The 19846-nt window shown below is 39.4% G+C and overlaps 1 protein-coding gene across 2 annotated transcripts in view; it reads left to right on the top strand.

The window, feature by feature from the left end:
* unc13c (unc-13 homolog C (C. elegans)) overlaps positions 1 to 19846 on the top strand; it is a 140102-nt gene that overhangs the window by 23981 nt on the left and 96275 nt on the right. For both annotated transcript variants that reach the window (XM_077519789.1, XM_077519788.1), the window contains exons 3-6: positions 8428 to 8450; positions 9004 to 9050; positions 11746 to 11824; positions 17375 to 17428. In XM_077519789.1, coding sequence (XP_077375915.1) covers positions 8428 to 8450; positions 9004 to 9050; positions 11746 to 11824; positions 17375 to 17428 — 203 coding nt within the window. The remainder of the gene's footprint in view (positions 1 to 8427; positions 8451 to 9003; positions 9051 to 11745; positions 11825 to 17374; positions 17429 to 19846) is intronic.

Below are 19846 nucleotides of genomic sequence, written 5' to 3'. Positions count from 1 at the left end.
AGTTTGCAGAGATTCCCTGGTGAGAACCGCTCTACTGAATCAGTATAATTTGAAATCTGGGGGTATCACCTAAACAATACCAGGGGCTCTTCTCTCCCTGTAAGTGCATTTTTTTCATAGCCACACATTCCAAAGAAATGATGCACTAAGCATAAAAAGGGTCTACCTCCTTCAAACTTCACTAGCAGCAGACCTCTATAAATATTCCAAGCAAGGCTGACCTGGTTACAGAATGCCCTTGGGAGTGTGAATTAGCATCTGAATACAGACACTGCTGTAGCCAGTTGAAGAAAGGGGAGCTGGCAGGAGTGGCAGGCAGCATTGCTGAGACTCCCTTCACAGCTCGCACACAGACCAGCCAGCACGCATCAGAGCACACTCATGACGAGCACACATTGGCTTCATGGGACGGAGGCGTAAAGCTAATGAGGGGTAGAATATGCATGTGTGTGCTTCCAATTATGGCCCTCTTTACACCATCTGTAGTGAGTTTCTTTTGTCCGATGTATTTTTGGACCCGTCCGAGCTACTGGAAGTAGAAGCATAGAAGTAGAAGTATTGAAAGACATTTTGGGGTAGCCTTACAGTAGATGATTACAGAGGGCTTTTTTATGATGGAATTCTGTTCTGGCATCTTAAATCTAATTTGTACATAAATCGGAACACGGTATTTACTATAACTAACCTATGGTAGTGCAGTTTAAATCATTCAAACAAGTATGGTAGTAAATGAGGCAGCATTATTGTGCTTCATGACCACGTATTTCTTTGCCGCTGTACAAACTAGTTGAACGTGCGCAACTTGTGAGCTCGTCAGAACGTCCATATATAGTACACAGTCCACAGCAGGTCATACAATTCTGATTTAGCGCAAAATAAGAATATACAATTAAGACTTAAGAACATTTTATAGTGGTGAATGTATTTTGACTCTTGTTGGACAATTAGGGTTAAGGTAGATGCATACGCGACAAGAATCTTTTTCATTCTAAGCCTTTATTTGAGATTACACGGTTTGTACTTTTTGTTATGGAATCACTTTTGTTTTTGTTTTCTGTTTTTTAATTGTTTTACAATTACGACCTATGCATTTGCATTGGTTAGACAATGTCTGCGTTCCAAGGATTATTTTGATTTTTACGCCATAGTAACAGCACTGTCACCTTAATTCTCATGCCTGAAAAAGCTGGCACTTTTCCGTGTCACTTTTCGGTATAAACGACTATCGCTACAGAATGGAAGAATGAAGTCAACCAGACTATTTTCTGCCTTTCCAATGAATTTTATCTGTTGTCATGCAAATGAATAAATGATCTAGTTGGAGGATACTGTGTGTGACTCCGGTGGATAAATCGCAAATCTGTCATCTGTCATGATCATGTAAATGAATGTCTGCATAATGCTAGTTTCTGGTGAGAATTAAAAAAAAATATATATGGAAAAAAAAACAACTACATACTCAGAGCAGCAACCTGCAAATGTTTCCTCTTAGATGGAAATAAAAAAAGTTGAGGATGCATACAGTATACTGGGAATACTATCGAGTATATTATTTGTTCATTCTGTTATGCAGTGCTGGTCCTTAGGCAGTGCTGGAGTCTCAGCAAGTAATGAGTGCTATAACCAACTCACAACTAATGACTCCCGGGTCTTTTAGAAGCTAAAATTACGTGTCCTAGAGAGCTGTGAAATCCCCGACACATCTCTTTTTCTGTCACAAGTTCATTCTCATGGAGGTAGTTTGCGGTATTAGAAATGACAGAACATTTAATTACCTCTGCCAAGGAGGTTTTCTGTGGTGGAGGTATTTTTCGGTGGTTTTGAAGTTTTTATGTTTTCAGCCTTGCTGTGAATTGGGAATTATCTCTACGGATATATGAAGCTTCTGTTCTAATTAAGGCAGTAGCAAACTCAGCTGGAAGTCAGGCAGACTACACTCCAGACTGGTTGTCAGCCAATCGCATGACACATATAGAAACTGACAAGACAATCATTCACACTCACACCATCGCAGAGGGGAAACTCAACCCATGCAGCCTGCACTGAAGTCCGGCAAGTGAATCACGATATCATCAATGATTGAATGAATGATTGTTTGTTTTTTGTCTGTCAATTAGAAGAAGGGGCAGAGGCAACTGCATCGCTTTATTGCTGGGATTGGGTTGATATCACAGGTAAAAAGGTACCTGCTCCTTTATCGGCTTCCTTACCCAAATTAGGGGTCTTCAATGGTACATAAATCAAGACAGGTAGAATGTTTTTGCCCAATGCTATCTAACCAACCAACCAACAGTTTCACCATTTTTCTTGGGGGTGGTAAAAATGATTGCACTTTTAAGTTGCTGTCTTCTCAATTAAAGGCATAACCAATATGAAGCTAAGTTCAGGTTTAACTAGCTAGTGGCATTAACATAGGTTCCATGTCTTTGTGACTTTTATAGTTTTATATACTGAAGTGTCTTTATGGGTTTTACAGTCATGGAACTGGTCCCTGCCCTTCTAATCATACTGTTTTGCATGCGCTAACACAACAAATGACTTTTCTTTCAAAAATATTTGAAACTACAGATTTTTAAATAAAAACAGGCAAATGTCATGAGTACCTAGTCAATATCAAGTCACTTAAGTTTTAGCCAAGCATGTCAGAAGTCCTAAAATTTGAAACTCAGGTATGAGACTTTGAGTCTCTTTGAAATAAAGGCACTATATTGGAAATAAGCTATTAAACCTGCTATTTACATCCAATATTAAGTGATCCGAGTATAAAGCAGAATTTGTCAGTCGCCATCTGAAAGTTGCAGCGGAACCGATTTAGATCAGGACCAAAGAACAAAGCCTTTTGATCTAGTTGCAGATGGCAAACTTGTGACAGCTGCCTGATAAGCACATCTGTGCCTTCTTTCAGAAACGTCTCAGCATAACTTTTTACACCGCAGCTCGCCAACACACTTCGGTTTGTCAATCAAACTGTGGATAAGCGAGTGCAGATAAACAATTGTCTCGTTGAAGACTCTTAAAGCGTGAATTCCTCGATGCGCTTGGGTCGACGGCCCAACAGGCTACAAGAGTGGCTGTTGAGTAGCCCTCGCCAGCACTCATACATCGGCATATGAAGTGTTACGCTTGCATCAGGAAAAAAAAAAGCCTCACTGATGTCAGGCCACTCGAAAGGAACCAACAGGTAGCAGAAAATGCTTTCAACGATTTGTCATCGTGCTTGCCAAGATCAGTAATTACATTCTCAGATGCTACAGTGAAGTCTCGATAGGCAAAGGCAAAGAACATTAATTCACTTTTCATTTGATCCCACTGACTCATCCAGCACTCTACCCACTGAAGCATTCTTTTCATTTCAGATGAAACGCTGCACTGTTTGTTATTGTGCAGCGTACCAATTTTAAAATATGCTACAACAGATATTTGCTGATAGCTTTTATTGATGACACTATTTGAGAATGTCATCCTTTGGCATCTCCCTATTATCTTCTGTCACTACTAAACGGGAGTGAGTTTTCGCGTGGCACGGTAGTCGGTAGACTCACACTCTGTGTTGTCCCTCTGTGTCAGTTCCAGGGTGAGCAACAGAGCATGAAGACGATTCTTTAGCCGGTTTCATGCCCACAATTTTGTCTGAACCCAATGACCTCGCTTCTTTTGAGAGCAGCACTGGCTTGTGTCACTTCAAGTAAACCGCCACAAAGAAAGGCTGACAGTTGAAGGCATGCACAACAATGTATGATCCATCCAGCCATCCATCCATTTTCTTGACCGCTTAATCCTCACAAGGGTCGTGGAGGGTGCTGGAGCCTATCTCAGCTGGCTTTGGGCAGTAGGCGGGGTACACCCTGAACTGGTTGCCAACCAATCACAGACAATGTATGATCACAATGTAATTTATGTGCACTTTGAGATTTATTTTATCAATGTAAAGTTAATTTATAAATGCAAGCTATTATTTATAATAATAATAATAATAATAATAATATGATAGATGATCATCAAAAGTTAAGACTAAGTTGGAGCCTTTTTGCTGCAGCGAGTGCTTATCTACTTGTATTGTGCAACGTGTTACCAAAATGAAACTGAAAAATGTGTTGACACACGTGGGATGAAGGTCAGGCTTGGCTTGAATATGGAGATATGTTCTACAAAGTGATACAAATATATTTTATGCTGTTATAGTGCTGCTTTAAGTATCATTTAAATGAAATCTATCAGAGCTGGTGATTGATTGCTAGAACATTCTTTTTTTTTTTTTTATACAGTTTGGTGTTAATATTTATTGATGTGGTGCATGTGCCACCTACACTGTTTGACAAGTGTAATTTGACAGCGTGGTAATGAAGTGCTGCCTCGGCAAGTGAAAATAAAATTAGTGCTTTTATTATCACACGTACTTTATATGATGCAGTGGATGACAGCAAATCTAACCAGTTAACATTCAACAAAATCTGTCACATGAGGTGAGAGGTTAGGACCCAAATGCAGACAAGACATGGGAGTTTCTTTTTTTTTTTTTTTTTTTTGTGAGAAAAGAAAAAAAATCACACACAAAAAAAAAAAGACATGGGAGTTTCGAAACAGAGAGTCTTTATATAAAAAAAATACATAGTAACAACAAAGAGCAGGACTCAATTTTGATGCCCGCAAAGAAAACACGACGGAGAAAATTTGACTAACACAACCAAAATAAAATCCCATTAGCTTAATGCTAATGTATAATGGGAAAAGCCATAGACGGCGTACCAGAAATTAGCATAATTAAACCTACAACCAGGAGTCATGCTCACTCATTTGGTGGTCTTGGTGGCATACTGTAAAAACCAATAAGAAGAACAATTTCTTAAAAATCTACATTATAGTAGGGTCACAAACGTTGACGGCGCTCCATATATCAGTTGTTGGCTGTATATTATTTTCTGACATTTTTGTTAGGTGATGTGTGCTAAGATTTTTATTTCATGTAAAATACGTGCCTTGACTCAGTAAGGTTAAGGAAATACTGATCTACATCCCCGATAGCGAGCTTGATAGCAAGTCTGTCAAAAAAAAAAAAAAAGTGAATTATAGTACATTTATTATCCCGCTCCTCTCCTTTGATGGCATTATCAAATCCACTAGTAAGATGTGACCTGACGTGATAAGCATCAGTAAAATCCCTTCCATCAGTTTGAGACAAGGTGAAAGCTCTTCACTACAGTCGAGCCTTGTGTCATGCAGCTATTACTCAATTGGGGGCTTGTTTTTTGATTACGTAACGATTGTTTCGCTCGCTCTGAGGACTTTTATTCTCCTCCCCGGCGTGTGCGCGTCTCTGCCTGTATGAGTAAATAGAAATACACCAGCATATATTTACTGTGTCTCTATTCGGTCCATCCTGGAGCGAATGTTGTTGTGTATTTTCTACTATCGGCCAAAAGCAGGCTTTTCTGCTCTAGTGAGCGCTGATCTACGCGAGGTGTGATCACGCGTGTCGGCTCCAAGATGTTAAATTTACTGCGATTGTTACTCGCGCAACACTTTGCCCACAGCGCGGGAAGAGACCCGGGGCGCTATCTTTGTTACTTTATTTTTTTTCTCTCTCCGAGATTTAAGGCACCTGCGAAATGAGGTTCATCTCGGCCGGCTGTAAGGCTTTTATCTGGTGCAGCTGTGGACGAGCGATGGCTCAATCTTGTCAGGCTGCGGCTCAAAGTAGCTTAGCTGATTGCTGTCCATGGTGCCTGCACACACAGCTGAGTGCTGTTCCTCTGCTTGGGTGCAGCCACATCCGATACATTGCGGCGTCGGCCACAGTGAGCCATGAATTTGCACTCTTGTCGGTTTTCCAAAAGGATGAAAGTCTCCATGGGGAACCACTAGCATTGATTTGATTAGGGGAGAGTTTTGTAGCCTATTAAGCAGACTCAAAATAGGATATGGTAAAGAAATGATTACAAATGTTTGGCCAAAAGACATTTTTAACTCATTTGCTCCCAATAACGTGTAAATACGTCGTTTTTTTTTTTTTTTATGTTTTAAGCGTCCCAAAGACGTATTTATACGGACCTTGAGTTTGAAACACGTGCTCTATATTGATAGTAACATGGTATTATACAAGGACTAAGTAGTTACTTTGCACTCAACCGGACTGCTGCAATGCTCCTGCTCATAGCAAATGGGGGCAGGCTAACATTCCTATGATAAACTGTGAATTGAACAATTCAGTCCTCATTTATTTTCATTCACTTGCATTTTTGTAGCTGATTGCATTCCTGGGGAAGAAAGCAGTTTTAGTATCTGCATTATTTTAATGTTTAGCCATTAATATCATAATAGGTGCTAACTTTCAAGTACACTGTGCATCATCTAATATTGTCTGAACAGTCCTGTTGACAGCATGTCAACAGCCAACAAAATTGCCTGCAGTTGTTTTAATTACGGCCACAATTTAATCACCCTCTGATGAACACCTGTGTGTAGTTTGTAGTACGTTTGATTATGACAGCACCGTCATCTATCATGAGGTGGATCAATAGTGGACTAATTACGTCTCTGTGGTCTGGCCTGCGTTCTCGCCGGTTTGCCTGCAAAAATTACTATCCGATACCCAACTGCTCGCGCTCGCCTAATGTACCGTGTCAACATGCCTGTTAAATCAGGTGCGCACCTTCGATCAAAGATGCCGTTTATATCGTGTTGCATTGATCCAAGGTATTCAAGTGCATGGTTGGTCATTTAGCTCAGCCCTCCCGTGTCATCAGAAAGAAAGCATAAACGTATAGGCTCCATTTAGGGACTCCCCGCGTCGCGTGTCTTAACTGCTTCGAAAGGTGTACCTCAAGGGATTTGAATATGGTAGAAAAGTTCATTTATTTCAGTATTCAATTGAAAAAGTGATACTCGGATGATTTATGAACATGGGGAAAATATTTTAGAGAAGGCCTATGTTAAGTCATTTTGATTTTAAACAATGCTATTTTTTTATATGGTAAATATGGGGTTTTCGTTGGATATATTAACTCTTTTACTGCCACATGTTATCAAAAAAAAAAACTTTGATATGACAAAGGCTTTGATCATTCATGAAAAGAGATGCAATGCTTCCATCTGCTGGCCATAGTTAGTGGGTGTTTTTGATTCTACTACAACCCATTGACCAGGCAGCACTGTACTTAGACGTTGCACTGAGAGGGAAAAAAAACAACAACAAAAAAACCTTAGTGGACGTCATTTAACGTTTATGGTGGCATACGTCGTGATTTTACTGATCGTTATTAAACGTTTTTGGCAGTCAGAGAGTTAAAAAAAAATAAAATTGTGACCAGGGAAAAGTGAGGTAGAATGCAGCATGTGCACAGCAAAGACTGACAACATGTTTTAAAATGCCAATAAAACTAAAATTAGAGTCATAACATTGGCCCAGAGAAAGACATTTTATCCAAAGATCATTTTTATATTTTTGTAGTGTCAATTCATACAGAGAGTTTTAACATATGACTACAAGTGTTTTTTTAAACATCAAACTTCCCCACTAAATATGTCAAAACACAGGATGTAAACCAAAAATAACCGCTCTCCAAATTGACAGCTTTGCCAAAATTGATTGTGAGACGCTAACGCTGAGAATTCTTTTATCCAAAGGCAATATGTGCAAAAAAAAAAAAAAGAAATCATTGTTTCAATGCAATTGTTTCTTGTAAGCTTTGCTTACCTTTCGGCTCACAGCAATTTTCAGAAAGTCATCAAATACAAGTATGGCTGCAACTAATGATTATTTTAATAATCAATTAATTCACATTCATTTTGTTGATTAATTGGTGAATTGGTGAAAGGGTTACTCCAAAACATTATTTAAACTGACAGTGCAGAAAATGCACAAACATAAATCAGTTCTGATTCAGTTTACTGGTTTTGTCTGTAAAATGCCAGAAATAAAAATGTTGATCATTGATTCTGATAATTTCTACTTATAAGAGATTGAAATCACAAGCATTGGGACACTTTTAAATTAAACAAGGTTTCTCAACAATTAATTAATTATTAATATAAAAAATTGATTACATTGGTAATCGTTAGTGATCGATTAACCATTGTAACTAAACGATAAATCTTCACATTGTGATGTAATCTCACACTTGACGGGTGGGCAGACACTTTTTATACAGAGGGAGAGGAAAAGTCCCTTTGAATTAAACACTTACGTAGCTTTAAAACTTTGATTACACATCATCTTTTCATTTGACTATGATTATGTGCAAACTATATGAGAATAATTTGACTTTGACTGTTGATACAGGTTTTGTCTTCTTCAGTTACAAAACATAATGTTTTTTCTCAGTACACCATAAAGGCTATGTTGTGATATTATCCTTACATGACATGATGAGTTACAGCGCTGTCACGAGATAATTGTTGATTGAGTTTCCCGTCCTTTTCTCCTTTCAGACTGCAGTGCTTTGGATGCTCAGGTTTGAAGTCACTATTTATTAACGTGCAAGTGATGTTCACGCACGTGCATGTGTTTGTGTCAGCACGGTGCGAGATGTGTCATCCCGAAACCGAATGTGATGTATTGATGTATCTGCCAGGTGTTAAAAAGAAAATCCCGCATGTGTAGAAAAGAATCCATGTCGTCATCCTGTCCCAACCCATTTTACAACAACTGCTCTTTTTTTTTTTCCTCTTGACAATTTTGTGTGTCGTATTATTTTGGTCAGTAAACAGGGAGCATTACACAATAGGCATATCCAGGCCTGAAGCACCGAGAGCGACATCATTTTCAGTCTTGAGCTCACAAATTACATTGATGTGGAATAATTTGGTCCATTTTTGCCTTTGGTGCTTTCCTCCCTTCCCGCTGTGTTCTCCTCCTCCTCCTACTACTCGCCCATCATTTATTTTATCCCGAACTGACTCCTGAATGTGGGAGTCTTTGGTTATGAATGAGCCATTTTGTGATTGGCCACGTAGCTTTGGGAAGCGGAGGTGTTTTTAACACTGAATTTCTCTTCTCTCTTCCAGCCTCGCAGTATTTTGGACCCCAAAGTGCTCGGCTTGCAGTCTGGAGGGTGAGTGCTGGCTCGCTCCCTCATCTCATACGTTCACAATTTCTGGTTGGGCTGTTTTTGTTTTACCCTACAAACAGAGGCAGCAAAATGTGACAGGAATCTTTTGTTTCTCTGCCAGGCAGCCCCAATTAGTTAAGGCAGCATGCTCCCGATCATTTGCGAAATAGGGCGAGCTAAACACAAACTATTGGAACAGTCAGGCCAATTTCTTTACTTTTTCTGTAGACTGTAAACAGTTGGGCATCGCGTTATCGCTATCCAACATACCAGATTTCATTTCCAGGCAGTCACATGTGGGTCAGCCACACAACTTATGCTACATGTTTTGAACTAGCCCCTTTTTCACATGTACCGTATTTTCTGCACTATAAGGCACACCTTCAATGAATGACATATTTTCAAACTTTTACATATATAAGGCGCACCTTCAATGAATGATATATTTTAAAACCTTTTCCATATATAAGGCGCACCTTCAATGAATGATATATTTTAAAACATTTTCCATATATAAGGCGCTACAGTAGAGGCTGGGGTTACGTTATGCATCCATCAGATGGTGCTGCGCTAAAGGGAATGTCAACAAAACAGTCAGATAGGTCAGTCAAACTTTATTAATAGATTACAAACCAGCTTTCTGACAACTCCATTCACTCCCAAAATGAATAAACAGCTGTTTTATTATTTTCTCTGAGGTAAAGTATTAGTATTAGCTAGCGAACCAAGATGGCGGGATCTTCTGCGCATGCGCGTCACCGATCGTGCAGGGTCACCGATAGCGTCTTGACAGCGAGACCTGTTGTGGCTCAATATTGATCCATATATAAGGCGCGCTGGATTATAAGGCACATGGTCAGCTTTTGAAAAAATTGAAGGCTCTTAGGTGCGCCTTATAGTGCGGAAAATACGGATAATATGCGACAGGTCTGGTGCGCTAAGAAATGTCTATGGGTGAAAAGCAAGCAATGAGAGGTGATGAAAACCATACATAATACAGAATATCTACAATTATTGGCTCTGAAGACTGTTTTATACTAGTTAGAGGTGTAACTGGCAAGCAAATGTCAATGGGTGGAAAAACAAAATGAGATTGAGCAGAGCAAAAATAATTACTATCACAATAGTTTTACAGGGTAGTGCGTGTAAAGAAACCTGAAATTTAGCTACCCAGCTCTGACTACCCATCCACCAATATCTATTTATAAACAATTCATACTCACATGACCATCTTGGGATAATTCGGATCACTGAGAGAACATCCCAACTCCACACAGAAAGGCCAAAATGAAATTCTAACCTTTTGACTGTGAGCCAGAAGTACAACTACATGCTCAGTTTTTAGCATTAAAAATTCCCAAAGTTTCTAAAAACATTACTACAATTTAGCCTACATGACCCCAGCTCACTATTCAGCCATCTGGAGCATGCCCTTTGCATAGAGCCGACTAGAGTCAAGGGGCCCCCGGGGTGAGGCAAGGGCCCGCCCTGCCGCTCGTCACATTGTGTAACTCGGCGGTGGGCGGGGGGGTCATACAGCCTGACACAATGCCTTGAGGAGCTCCAAGCAGCACAGAGGGGGAATTTGCTGTCGAGGTCATTAGAGAGGCTTTGAGTGACAGTTGAGGTGATGCCGCCCACAGCCTCATGCTGAAGGAACGAGGCTGGTGGCGGGGCAGTGGCGGAAAAGATGCGGAGCGGGCCCGTGGGGACTGTTACAATATGGAGAGCCGAGAGGACAGTGTACACCTAAATGTCACACAGAAGGAAACCTACCACAGTTCAGAGAGGAGCATTAACTCTTTACTTCCAAACGTATAAATATGTTCTATTTTAAATGTTTTAAGTGTCCCAAAGACGTATTTATACGGGTTTTTTTGTTCATGTTTTTTTTTTTTATGCTAGATGCTTTGATGCAGCCTCTGAACTGCAGAGAATGGTTGAAGCAATGGTAATTACAAAAACGGCCAGCACGTGGCAGCAGAGTATAAGAGATCAACCAGGGCCATGTTAAAACAAGCTGATTTCCCCACAATTCTAAGCAGATTTGTAAATAGTTATGGAACTTAGCTATATTCTAATGCTAATTGCTGGAAAAAAAAAAGAGATCAACCAGGGCCATGTTGCAAACAATCTGATTTCCCCAAAGTTCTAAACAGATTTGTGAATAATGATAAGACTAAGCTATATTCTAATGCTAATTGCAGCAAAACGGATACAGATAGAAACCTACTCTTTTTTTTTTACCTGATGAAAGAAGATGCTCTAATCTTTCTTTTGATAGGTTGCATGTTTTTATAAGAATAGAACACTATATTCTGTGGGCCTTACAAAATCAGTCAAATTCCAGTTTTCAGCGCTGAGTCCACGTAAACTCAGTTGCAAACCAAAACAGCAGCACCTGCCAAAACATTTGAACATCCTTTAAGATGCAATGTTAATGGTTGAACAAACCTGGAAAGTGATTTTGGAGGCCCATCGCCAGCGATATGAACTGTAATGCATCTTCGATGATCTAGAGCAGTATCACAATGGAATGTAATGTAGTCACATCCAAAGGTGAGACAGGTGAAGGCAGGAGGCGTGATCCATCGTGTTCGCTAGCCCACGTAAATCAAAAGACCTCATGGTAGTAATGTCCTCCTTCGCATGGCGTTGTGATGATATTAATATACTTTAAATCTGTCTGCTTCTTTAGGGCCGGCAGTATTCTTTACGGTATTGACAGCATGCCAGATTTACGCCGCAAGAGGACTGTGCCTCTTGTCCGAGACCTGGTGAGTCATCTGCCTCAAACGGGGTTGTATGTGATTTATGTCAACGCTATCTGAGTGACCTTATGCTGTGTCACGCTGGTGGAACCCCGCGCCGTGTGAGTATCAGCTGAAGGAGCGCAATAAAAATGTTGCTTTGTGGCGACCTGATTGCATTCTCTAGGTATCAACATTTCACAAAAGTGAATAATAACAAAAAGACGGTTTCATTCAGGCATGTAGTCTCTGAAGTGGTGTAAAATATACTTGTGTATATGTGGAGTTCAAACAAGAAATTAGTGTTAATTTCATCAACGAAAATGAAAGAGCACACATTTTTCACCGGACTAAAATTGGACTATACTAGACTAAAACCCTCATTAAGACGAGACGAAAATATAAATTCACTTAATAAAAACTGGACTAAAATCTATGGGCATTTTAATTGATGAACAAAAACGAGACAGAAATTATATGATTGTTTAAAATCTTGTCTCTGCTAATCTGGCACTGTGACACTGTCATGTGACACAGAGTGACACACCCCCTTTTCAAATCTGCAGCTAGTGAGTGCAAAATGCACAAACACATGGGACAGACAGGTGGTGGATTCACAGTGAAAAGATAAACAAACAAACAAACAAACAAAAAAGTAAATTATAGTTCCAACAGTGCGTAATGTTAATCTGACCACTAACTAATGCTGGCTAATTTACTAGCTCATAGCATGGAGCCATGGTATCCACTTGTTGATATACTGTAATTGTGTGCAAAAAAAAAATTCATGAAAAAGAGGAGAGAACATTTTAGGTGAAATAGTTTGAGATCTGAAATGTTTAACATAATCCAATGACAAAAAAAAATATTATGGGGTAAAATGATTGTACTGACTAAAACTAGACTAAAATGTTGACAGGCTTTGTTGACTAAAACTAAACGAATAAAATTTTCTTGGACTAAAGTAAAGACTAAAATGCTAGATTTATAGTCGACCAAAAATGGACTAAATCAAAACGGGATGAGGTTGACGAACAAACAAGCGTGATTGAAACTGGACTAAAACTGAGACTTAATGGTGGATAATATTAACACTACAAGAAATGTGTGGTATTTTCAGATTCTTTATAATACTGTACTGTATTGTATACCATAGATACAACACGCACGCTCGGTCATGTGTATGCGTAATCTTTGTGCCAGATAATTAACGTGATGCTCCTGTTGCAAGCTAGTCATGATAACCACCACCTTGCATAATAAAATGAGCAGAACCGATACAAATAATCCACAAAATTGTTGTATAATAAAGTGAAGAAAACCAAGTGCAATCATCAATGTATTATGCTACGCTCACTGTGTAAACTGGTCGTTTTGCGGGGACCACAATGATGTGTTTGAGCTACAAATTCAGATATGCTGAAGCACACGATGCCCGGACAACTAATGCCGAAGTTTGTATTTCAATCACTGTAAGCAAAGCACTGCGGCAATTGGCTATTGCAGCTTGATTAATTACCCAAGAGAGAATGTTTGACATTGCATCCCAGTGTTGCTCCCCCCTATTTGTTTTTATCGGCACACAATGTGTCATAACATACCCGACAGTAACGCCACGCTCCACTTTAGCGGCGCACGGTTGCCGCCTCTCTACGACAATGACGACGAATGTGTCTATTCTTGTTTGTCCGTGATTGTCTCTTGTGTATGTATGTTTATCATCATCATGTACTTTAGCTGTAGCCGTGTAAAAAAAAAAAAAAACAGAAACCCAAGTGCTTATTTGAACAGTTATGGAGGCTCTTTTACGGTAATGCAATAGTTGCATTTGAATGCTTTAATTATTATGGATGCTGATGAATGTTTATATCACAGTGAACAACATGAGTTGATGCTGTATTTGTCCATGTCTCTCATGAAATTAATAACCAACATTGTCTTGGTAAGTATGGGTTGTTGTCTTATTTTTTTTTTTTTTTTTTTTTAATCTTTGGGATTTTGCGTGTACTTTGTATATTTTGCCATTCCTACATAGACCCATCACAGTTATGGGTGATATTTTTCAGTGAGTTGTCAGATTTCAGCCTTTTTTGTGACTTTTTATGATTATTGGTTTTAAATTGAAATGTTGACAACTCAACCCAAAAATATATACGGGAGAGACTTCATTGACTCTTGATTTAACGGTGTGAGGCTTTTAAATCATGTAAAAGTGACGCTGGATGAGCCTTTTACAGGTGGGATGAAGTCAGCAAAACAATTGGTGCCCGTCCCCCCCCCGTCATGCCTACTCTTTTGTCAATGTTCCCCCCTGCTCCCCACCTTCCCCCTCCATTTGCTGTATGATTGCTTCAGGGCAGCAGCAGGGCTCACCCACATAACGAATGAAGATGCAGAAGAAAAAAAAAGAAGAAAGAAATGATAACGATAGAAAATTGATTTGAAAAGCAACAATATCGCCACCGATCAGATCCTATCAGTCAAGTCGTATTGCCTGCAGCAACATCAGCAGTGCTGGTGCATGTTGATAAAAAAAAAAAAAAAAAAAAAAAAAAAAAAAGAAAGAAAATAAAAAAAACTTACATCAACGCTCGCAGTTCATGTAGAGGTTCCCCTCCGCCACGCTCCATGGCCGTCCGTAGATCTTTACCATAACCGGGCTGCGCACATAAGAGGTTGGTGGTAAAGACGGGTCCGCTATTGTCAGCTGTCAGTGTCTGCCATGTTTGTGTCACCTGACTTCCTCAACAATGGGTTAAAAGATTCACAGAATGTAAATAAAATAAAAATAAAGCAAAAGAAAAAATATATATATGTAATTTTCACATGTGAATGTGTGTGCGTGTGTATCTGTGCATCTACATTGGTGGTGGGACAAAATAGTGACGTAGTTGCCAGTCCGGGAAATATCGGTACTATCATAAACTGGTCCCTGGTAGAAATAAGATTTTGGATCAGTGGTATACAGTATTTAGTCCACATCAGTAATCAAATATCAATACTACTTATTGGCGCAGCTCCATTATTCTGATCAATATGTTAATACTATATAACTGAATGTAATGTTTTCACGTAATTCAAATTCATGGATTGATAATAATTTTCATAAATCAAGAACTAATGAAATGACTGCGATTGTTTATCTTAATAAAACAAGTGGAAATTAAAGTTACTGACGGTTGATAGCAACAATCATTTTAACTCATTCACTGCCACTGACGGCTATCCACGTCAAAAATCATTTTTTTTTTACTGGACTGGCAGTGAATGAGTTAATTGATTGATGCATGTGCAGTTAGTGGACTTGTCATTAAACTACAAATTATGCCGACTTCAACGTACAATATACACTAGTGGTCTTACTTTTATAACATCATGTGTGAACAATTCCAAACAGAGATATGCAAATAGAAGGCTGACCTGGTTGTTACTAAAAATAAAATGATGCCTGAAAAGATCATTCACTAGTAAATCTGGTAAATAATTAATTTGTTTCTTAAATGTTTACTGAATCAGTCCCCCCCCCCCAAAAAAAAAGAGTAAGTAGACAAACTTTTTCATTAGACTATTGAATTGTGGAAATATGAATGTGATATTATGATCACAAAAGATACGTGGAATGACTATTTAAGTATCCCTCAGTCAAAAAACGGATGTTAATGTAAAATAGAAACAAACACAATGACTCGAAAAAATGCAGTCCAAAAAATCCAATACATACGTATCTAACAATCTGTAATGCGATTGTTTCTCGCAAGTTAATAATTCTAACCACCTTCAACAACCGAAATAAGGATAATCAATTTATAAGTGTTTATTGTCATATTGTTTTGATTTGATATTTGTATTAAATATGGTCCAACAAGCTTGCCGTAGGCTACACAAGTTCCATACAAACCGTGATGTTTCGTATCCACATTTTTTTCTACTTCTATCAGATGATTTTTTTTCCCCGCCCAATATATTATTCATAACAAACGCTGTGCCGTGACAATAGTAAAATAGCAAAATACCGCGTCACGACTTCCTCCTGTCTACATGCGTTATCCATTTGTGCTCATTGACGATATTGTGCGTTTGTGAACGTCTGAGCAAGTGTGTGTGTTTTGTGTGCGTGTGAAATCAGGTTTGTGTAGCACAGCTGGCTTCACCCGTACACGAGTGTGTCCGTACGTCTGTGTGTGTTTCGACGTGTTTCTGATTGTGCAGAGCATACAGCAGAACATATGAGCAAAAAAAAAAAGCTTCACTCGACAGCGAGCTTAAGAGGAAAGTCAAGCATGACTGCAAACGAGTAACATTTACTGCATGGATGGATTAGAAATGAAAAAAAAAAAATCACGCAATGGGCTTTATAAATAATCTCTGATGACTAGTTATCTGCCTAAGAGCTCTAAGCCATAATCAGCAGTCCTGCATGGCAGTTAAGACACTTGTACGCTCACTATGGAAAACGCAATTACTCTGCTGTTAGTGCTTTCATTCCTAATTGACTTCCTGCAACTTGTCTAATTCTTTTTGTGTCTCTCTTTCTGTCTCACTTGGTGGCCTCCTGGAAACCACAGGCTTTGGTAAGCTTCCTTCTTTCTCTACACAAGTTGATTTGTACTTCTAAAGATGGAACGAGATCCATTTAAGGACGCTGGTATGGCGTGTCGAACTATTTTTCCCAACGGACAAAATGGAAGTACCGTATTTTCTGCACTATAAGGCGCAGCTAAGAGCCTTCAATTTTTTCAAAAGCTGACCATGCGCCTTATAATCCAGTGCGCCTTATAATCCAGTGCGCCTTATATATGGATCGATATTGAGCCACGACAGGTCTCGCTGTCAAGACGCTATCGGTGACCCTGCACGATCCTGCCATCTTGGCTCGCTATCTAATACTAATACTTTACCTCAGAGAAAATAATAAAACAGCTGTTTATTCATTTTGGGAGTGAATGGAGTTGTCAAAAAGCTGCTTTGTAATCTATTAATAAAGTTTGACTGACCTATCTGACTGTTTTGTTGACATTCTTTTTAGCGCAGCACCATCTAATGGATGCATAACGTAACCCCAGCCTCTACTGTAGCGCCTTATATATGGAAAAGGTTTTACAATATGTCATTCATTGACGGTGCGCCTTATAATGCGGTGCGCCTTATATATGGAAAACGTTTTAGAATATGTCGTTCATTGAAGGTGCACCTTATGATGCGGTGCACATTATATATGAGAACGTTTTAAAACATGTCATTCATTGAAGGTGCGCCTTATAATGCGGTGCGCCTTATAGTGCAGAAAATACGGCAATCTTCCCGTGCCTCCATCACTACTACAATATTAAAATTCTTTTCTTAAACGATCTGAAGACAAATTATTGCTATACAATCAGCATTTAACAGTTGTTATGCATTATTCACAAGTCCCAAGCTGAAATTGTGCATGGATGTTTATTTTTACTCGCGAGTGCACATCCATTGTCTGCCCTTGATAAATGGCAGAAAACCTCTCAAAAATAGGTCATTGATTTCTCTCTCCTCATCACCATGCACCTTGTTCCACTTCTTCGGCAGACCCTCACTGCTCGAAAGGCAGGCATCTCGTTTGCTCTGGTGAACCGCTCCACCCTGAATAACGAGGATTTGGTGAGTACCAGTGACCGCGCTTGGCCTTTTATTGTTCGGTTACATCACATGAGGACTGGGGAAGCCACTGGAGGTATTTTCTTTTTTTTTCTTTTTTTTTTTTTTTTATTGTACGGTTACATCACATGAGGACTGGGGAAGCCACTGGAGGTATTGTTTTGTTTTTTTTGTTTTTTCCCAAAGACAACTTGCTGGTGGTTTAGATGGGGGGGAAAGCAAGAAAAACCCGGTAATCATGTAATCAATGGTGACTGTCAAGAAATTACCACAGTTGTAGCCATGGCAACAGTTTTATCAGAAGTGTGCAGTATGTCTTCAGCAAAAGAAAAGCACTGCTAGCTTTTTTTTTTTTTTATACAAAGGATGTTTTCACTCTTCTCCTTTCTTTTTTTTATACAAAGGATGTTTTCACTCTTCTCCTGACTTCAACAAGACATAATAACTGCTTGTGCAGAGTATGCATTTCCTCTTTCTCTAATCAATGTTGTGTCCCAGTTAAGAGAAATAAATGCATCCCTCTCCCTTTTCCCATTTAGAAACCAACAGGCAGTCCTGCTGGGTTTGTGATCACCTCAGTTCATAGATGCCACCATTCACACAGAAATCTATTGATAACTAAAACAGCAGCCCGTACTGATGCAAGTAAAAACTCTCAACGTAGTTAAACTGTGGGATCTTAAACAGTATTAAAGATTACTAGACTGTGATCGCTCCACAGTGTTATGTGAGCTTGTGTTTAAGTTACAAAAAGCGATATTGTGCAACATGTTAGTTCACACAAAGTTGCACCTCAGCTTCTTGCCATTTTGCTGCATTTCTCAAAAATGGCTTTTTTAATATACTGTACTTTGTTTCCAACTTGCGTATGTAAAATCCATTACGCACCAACAACTTCTTTAAACCTGTCACCTGATTTTTTTTTATTTTTTTTTATTTTTTTTTAACTGGTCTCATTCTCACTTTAATTGCGAAAGAACCCGTCTGGCACGTCAGGTGCACATATTCCCTCTGTGTGTGCCATATATTAAAATATGCTCCCTCCATGTCAAATTTGACAACGTCCAGCAATTAATAATAAACACCAAGCAACCCTGGTAGGCTGAGTGACTGTAATAGAGGACAGGCGGAATGTAAAAGTCAATAGGAAGAGACACTTTTGTGGTGACCTCCAAAGCTGTCTCTGTATTAATTGATTGCAATTCGTCTCTCCCAGAGGGAGAGGTGGATTTACAGCAGGCGGGAGTGAGAGCACTTTCTCTACAAAACAACTGGCAGCCCGGCTTTAACTTGAAGTGAAGTCCTTGCATAGACATAAATATTTGACATCCTTATGTACTGTTGCAGAAGATTTATTGGGGCTTGGTTTAGCTGTGCTGAACTTGATGATTATTTTTTGCATCATGATCCATACTCGGGTACTATTTATATTTTGAATAGAATTGACCAAATGCTAATGCGCTAACTGCTGGTATGCTTACAAAAAAGTGATAAGGCAGCTCACATAATGCCCTATGTAGCATGCTAACAGTCAGTATTTTAAAATGTAGCAACAGAGTGGTGAGGCTAAAAACTACAAAGGCAATAAGTGTATTCCAAATGAGAACTAATAACATGCTAATAGCTGGCGTATGAAGCAAAATAGCAATCAGAGTTCAAAAAGCTGAAGATCAATTAGGATTTTACATCTTGTCCTGTAGCTGGGGTACTACTTTTAATGAGAAAACTTAGTACAAAAAGCACTAGTCACATACTATGTCTAATGGGTATCGCTAAAATTCTGATGCGCTAACAGCTGGTATGTAGACATCTAGGAATGGGGAAAAAAAAAAGGTGTTCAAAAAAACAATGGAACGATTGACTAATTAAGTAAGGCACTGCATTTATTAGAGCACGATATGTGGTCGTAGTGTGAGAGATTAAAAGGGTTTTAAATAAGGGAAAATCCAGATGGGGTGATCAGACATGAAATATTTATTGTGTTTATTAGTGCAGCAGGGCTGCCCCCTTTTATAATGTGAAACTGTGCATCCTTGTAAGCAAGGGACCTAAAGGGGCAGCTGTCAAGAAGTATATTCGGACGGAGGGGCAAACAGAGAGTTGCGTATTGCTGTGGTCGAGTTCCCAGCAAGGCTGCAGATTGTGCGGTTGTGTGGTAAGTAGGCCGAGCAGATGTCAGAGTTTTATCTGCTGCATTAAGTCCAGGAGAGTGCTTCCCTGTGAGGATAGGGGGCTGGAGGGCGGGTGGATGGGGGGGAAAGAGCTCCGTATAAACAATCAAATGACGTTAGGGAGTGGATCCGGAGCAAAGAGGGTGATGAAAGAAGAATGGAAGGGGAGGAACGTAGCGAGTGATGCGTCATCGCAGTCCTGCGGCGTTGACGTGACAGATCGGGCATCCACGTTGAACAAACTGCCCCT

The sequence above is a fragment of the Festucalex cinctus genome, chromosome 4 (assembly GCF_051991245.1).
Source record: "Festucalex cinctus isolate MCC-2025b chromosome 4, RoL_Fcin_1.0, whole genome shotgun sequence".
Lineage (NCBI taxonomy): Eukaryota > Metazoa > Chordata > Actinopteri > Syngnathiformes > Syngnathidae > Festucalex > Festucalex cinctus.
The sequence above is the reverse complement of the archived record's forward strand: the minus strand, read 5'-3'. Positions and strand labels throughout refer to the sequence as shown.